This window comes from Salvelinus alpinus, chromosome 26 (genome assembly GCF_045679555.1).
Source record: "Salvelinus alpinus chromosome 26, SLU_Salpinus.1, whole genome shotgun sequence".
Lineage (NCBI taxonomy): Eukaryota > Metazoa > Chordata > Actinopteri > Salmoniformes > Salmonidae > Salvelinus > Salvelinus alpinus.
In genome coordinates this window covers 34,639,916-34,645,109 of record NC_092111.1, presented here as the reverse complement: position 1 = coordinate 34,645,109, position 5,194 = coordinate 34,639,916, and the positions used below count along the sequence as shown (strand labels likewise).

Below are 5,194 nucleotides of genomic sequence, written 5' to 3'. Positions count from 1 at the left end.
AAAGGAGTGCACTTTTGTTTTTAAACCTGACTCAAATCATCAAAGTTTGATGATAAGTTGATGATCTGAATCAGCTGTGTAGTGCTAAGGCAAAACCAAACATGTGCACCCCTTTGTGTCCCCAGGACCAGGAATTGAAAATCACTGGTCTACAGCATCTCCCTCTAAATGGAGAAATGTCCCAAACAAATCGTGAAAGTGTTTACCTTTAGAATACCACATTACATTTTCTGACTCAGTGACAGTTAAAGGGGCAGTCTGGGATTGGTACATCCATTTTTAGACTTTTAAATGAATGACATAACCATTGAAGAATATAAACTATAAATCACAAGCTTCAATTCAACACCCTACCAAAACCCCAAAATATAAGCTTGCTTGTAAACAAACTGTTTAGCCTCTAAACATGGTTGGTGCTGTTTTACGAATCCCATACTGGAGCTTTAAGAGAGATGTTTTTCAAGGAGAAAATTGAAAGCCACTGGAGTCAGTGCAGTGAGATAAACAAGTGAGCCAATTTGTCCATTAAATCAAGTGGAGGAGCAATAAACAAAGCTAGTTTGTGATGGACATGCACTTGTAAGGACCATTCCCCCTTTGTGCAACTGGTGACATCATGATCCGATAAAAGTTTTGCTTTTTTTCCAAATGATGTATATATGGTGCTGTTTACAGATGTTACAGACGTGATAAGAAACTGTAAGTGTGACAAGTGATATGAAAAATATCAATGTAAAAACATAACATTGACAGTCAATTGAAAGAAACAGCTTATGCTTTTCTGGAAAAAGTTCTGCTACTGTTCCATTACAGTGAGACGGCATTTTACTGATTAAAATCAATCACATATATTGTCCAGGTTCATTATCACTGCATATTATTGTATGAGTCTTCAGAATGAAAACCACCAGGATGCAAATTCTGTACAGAATGTATATTCTGTTGGCTTTCAAAAGCTCAAGAGATATAACGTCCCAATGCAGTCTTATCAATGGCCTGTGCCTTAGTCACACGATATTAGCAACACCCTCTCTCATTCCAATTCCCTTCATTTTCCTCTTTCCCTCTGTCACTCTTCTCCTCTCTCTATGCAGACATCTCCCTCTGTCACTCTTCTCCCCTCTCTATGCAGACATCTCCCTCTGTCACTCTTCTCCTCTCTCTATGCAGACATCTCCCTCTGTCACTCTTCTCCTCTCTCTATGCAGACATCTCCCTCTGTCACTTCTCCTCTCTATGCAGACATCTCTCTCTGTCACTCTTCTCCTCTCTATATGCAAACATCTCCCTCTGTCACTCTTCTCCTCTCTCTATGCAGACATCTCCCTCTGTCACTCTTCTCCTCTCTCTATGCAGACATCTCTCTCTGTCACTCTTCTCCTCTCTCTATGCAGACATCTCCCTCTGTCACTCTTCTCCTCTCTCTATGCAGACATCTCCCTCTGTCACTCTTCTCCTCTCGCTATGCAGACATCTCTCTCTGTCACTCTTCTCCTCTCTCTATGCAGACATCTCCCTCTGTCACTCTTCTCCTCTCGCTATGCAGACATCTCCCTCTGATGCAGGGTGCAGGGGGTGAGAGTCAGTGTGGCCACACTGTGAGCGATAGCCATGGCTGTCCCTGATCCTTTTGAACTCCTTAGTCCACTGGCAACGTCCCCTCCACTGGTCCTCTCCGCCTCCGCCTCCGCCCCTGCCCCTGCCCCTGCCCCTGGCCCCTTCCTGCAGGCCCGGCGCATGGCCGAGCGGAAGCTGTCCGTCACAAAGCAATAGACCACTGGGTCCAGGCAGCTGTTGAGGCTGCTGAGGGTCACAGTGGCGTGGTACGCCAACACCTGCTGTGCTCTGTCACCCCCCATCCGGAAATACACCAACGCCTGGCGCACGTGGAAGGGCATGAAGCAGATGGAGAAGACAACCAAGACAGCCACCAGGAGCCTGACTGCTCTGGCCCTCCGGCCCTGGCTCTGAGGCATCAGCCTGGGGTCGGTCAGGGCGCATGCCACCCTGAGTGTGAATGTCACGATGACCACCAGGGGGAGCAGGAACTCCAGGAAGGACAGGGCAAAGAGGGCGGTGAGGCGGCAGCATGACGTGGCCTTGATCTCCAGCGCCGTGGTCTGGAAGGAGTAAGTGACCACCACGGCGAAGAGCCAGATCCCCACACTGACTCCCTTAGCGACCCCAGGGCTCCTCCAGCGGCGCCCGGCCCCGGCCCACACCACGGCTATATAGCGGTCCACGCAGATACTGGTGAGGAAGAGGATGCTGCAGTACATGTTGACGAAGTAGCTGAACGTGTGAAAGTAGGAGCAGGCCAGACACCCTCCACCGCTGTGGTAGAGGGCAATACGGGCAGGGAGCGAGAGCGCCACCAACAGGTCAGCCACGGCCAAGTTGATGGTATAGACCACAGGGGCGGAGGAGATCTGGGAGGGCAGGCAGAAGATGTACAGGGCCAGGCTGTTAAGGACCACACCCACCACGAACATCAGGGTGTTGACCACCATCAGGGTCACCCACAGGCCGTAGAACTCCTGGTACAGGCCCTCGTCCAGGTGGGCTAGTTTCTTCAGGTAGGGCACCCCCCACTGGGGGTTGGAAGTACTGTTCATGTCTTCAGGTGTTGCATTGACCACCAAGGACGTGAGAATCTCCATTGCTGAGAGGCAGTGATGGACTGCTTCTGAAAAACAGTAATACAGTATTGTCATCATGTGACAGTATAATGCGAACAACATTGAGTTTCTCAGTGAGTACAAGTAATATGCTCTTTAGAACTGTAATCACTAGAACAGAAAAATGCCCTTAGACCCCAACGATTTGACTGTTCCCTCCATGGTATGCTCAATAGGGATATTTCTGCACCATTAAATTCCTGCTTTCATAGTGAAAATTAGGTCCTGGGAGGAAATGACCAAAGCTATTTCCTCCCTTAGATACACACTGGAAGAATGTGAGCGCATCACACGTTTCTTTATCTTGGCCATACATGAACGGGCTGTGTAGACTTTGTAAATCTGGGCAGGAACAGGGGATTAGGCCTAGCGAGTCAGCATACATGGTGGTGATGCAGAGTGAGGGTACTGTGTGTCCCTCGTCACACACTGTAGATAAACACACTAAATGAACTAATGTAGCGTCTAGATGAAAAGCGGTCAACACTAGTCTCACGTTATACAGTATGTAATAATACTGGGGGTTTTGTTAGTCATTTTTTATGAGAGATTGTGTGCAGTTAATAGATTTTTTTAGGATAGAGAATCTCTTCAGTAACCTGATCAGACGTCCTGGGCCATAGCTAGTTCTGACCTCTTCAGTACCCTGATCAGATGTCCTGGGTCATAGCTAGTTCTGACCTCTTCAGTACTCTGATCAGACGTCCTGGGCCATAGCTAGTTCTGACCTCTTCAGTAACCTGATCAGACGTCCTGGGCCATAGCTAGTTCTGACCTCTTCAGTAACCTGATCAGACGTCCTGGGCCATAGCTAGTTCTGACCTCTTCAGTACCCTGATCAGATGTCCTGGGTCATAGCTAGTTCTGACCTCTTCAGTACCCTGATCAGATGTCCTGGGTCATAGCTAGTTCTGACCTCTTCAGTAACCTGATCAGACGTCCTGGGCCATAGCTAGTTCTGACCTCTTCAGTAACCTGATCAGACGTCCTGGGCCATAGCTAGTTCTGACCTCTTCAGTAACCTGATCAGACGTCCTGGGCCATAGCTAGTTCTGACCTCTTCAGTACCCTGATCAGATGTCCTGGGCCATAGCTAGTTCTGACCTCTTCAGTAACCTGATCAGATGTCCTGGGTCATAGCTAGTTCTGACCTCTTCAGTAACCTGATCAGATGTCCCGGGGTGTTCATGTTAGCTGATACTGTATTTGAGACACTGCTGTGCTGTGTGAAAATGGTGAGGTGTGATGTGGCGAGGTGTGACGTATAACTGCATTAACAAACATCACTATGTTCACCAACATGGTACATATTTTAGTTACATGAATATACCAATATATCAGAGACTTGAGTCAGTGCAAGTGCTCCATAGTTTCCATTGGCTTTAACACAAATCCTAATCCTAATAGTCTGCTCTCACATTCCCACAAGTATTATTAGTAACACTTCATTGAAATATTCTATCCTAATGTCTATATTCGTTTTCCATAAACCTGGAAGCACGATACACTTAAACCTTTCATAAGTACACTCTTATATAAGAGTTATGGCGGAACTTCCAGATAAAGTGTCCTAGCATCTTGTCACCTAGCTGTCAGGGACGAATACGGAGCTCAGAGAGAGCTCCTCTCTCTCTCTCTCTCTCTCTCTCTCTCTCTCTCTCTCTCTCTCTCTCTCTCTCTCTCTCTCTCTCTCTCTCTCTCTCTCTCTCTCTCTCTCTCTCTCTCTCTCTCGCTAAGACAGAATTTTCTCAGAGCATTCTCCATTCTGAGAATATTTGTTTTACATTCAGATGCACCTATATCACTACATCTCCACAATGTATTCATGAGTCACATTCAAAGTGTATCAATATAGCATCATCAACTTCAGCCAACAGAAAACTCCTCCAAACTTACCTGTTTCACGGATAGAATCACGTGATAACCTGTCAAGAGTGGGTGGATGTTGATCTTCGCTATAGCCAATTAATTTTGCCAATCAGAGTCCAGTGACCCGTGTAGCCTCTGTCACCTTGGACTCTTTCTAAAGTATATCCTGGGTGCTCAGAGATCTTCTTATAGGAGATATCTATCTAATGTAACTTCTCACTCCGTTGTTGAGCTGAGAGGGAGTCTTTCACACCACAGCAACCATGTCAAAATTATTTTAGGATTGAAAATCATTTTACGTCCATTCCCTGTAACAAACCATGTCCTTTAGAGGCTTGGATTATCCTTGAGTTTGAGATTTTCCTGTCTCAATGTCTCTCTCTCTCTCTCTCTCTCAGAATCAATCAATCTCTGAAAGTCTCTCTACATCCTTTAAATCGGTCAAGGTGCATCTTCATATCTCCCAGTATGTTTCTCACAAGATTTCACTAGGCAGTCTCTCAGTGTCCAGTCTCTCAGACTCTCAGTCAGTGTACTCCTGCCTTGGGCCTCTCTCCCTTTCCACTCTACTCCATCACCGCAGTGAAGTCCCCTGGCGGTACTAATCCCATTTCCCCTGGGTTAGGACACTAAAGGAGGAAGAACCT

The 5,194-nt window shown here is 46.7% G+C and overlaps 1 protein-coding gene across 1 annotated transcript; it reads right to left on the bottom strand.

The window, feature by feature from the left end:
* Positions 1-341: 341 nt before the first annotated feature.
* On the bottom strand, positions 342-2,660 carry LOC139554367 (G-protein coupled receptor 20). Its single transcript, XM_071367117.1, has one exon. The coding sequence runs from the start codon at positions 2,658-2,660 to the stop codon at positions 1,539-1,541; it is 1,122 nt and encodes a 373-aa protein (XP_071223218.1). The 3' UTR covers positions 342-1,538.
* Positions 2,661-5,194: the final 2,534 nt, after the last annotated feature.

What these genes read in the sequence shown, in the direction of transcription:
- LOC139554367 (XM_071367117.1), bottom strand. Translation starts at nt 2,660, where the DNA reads ATGGAGATTCTCACGTCCTTGGTGGTCAATGCAACACCTGAAGACATG.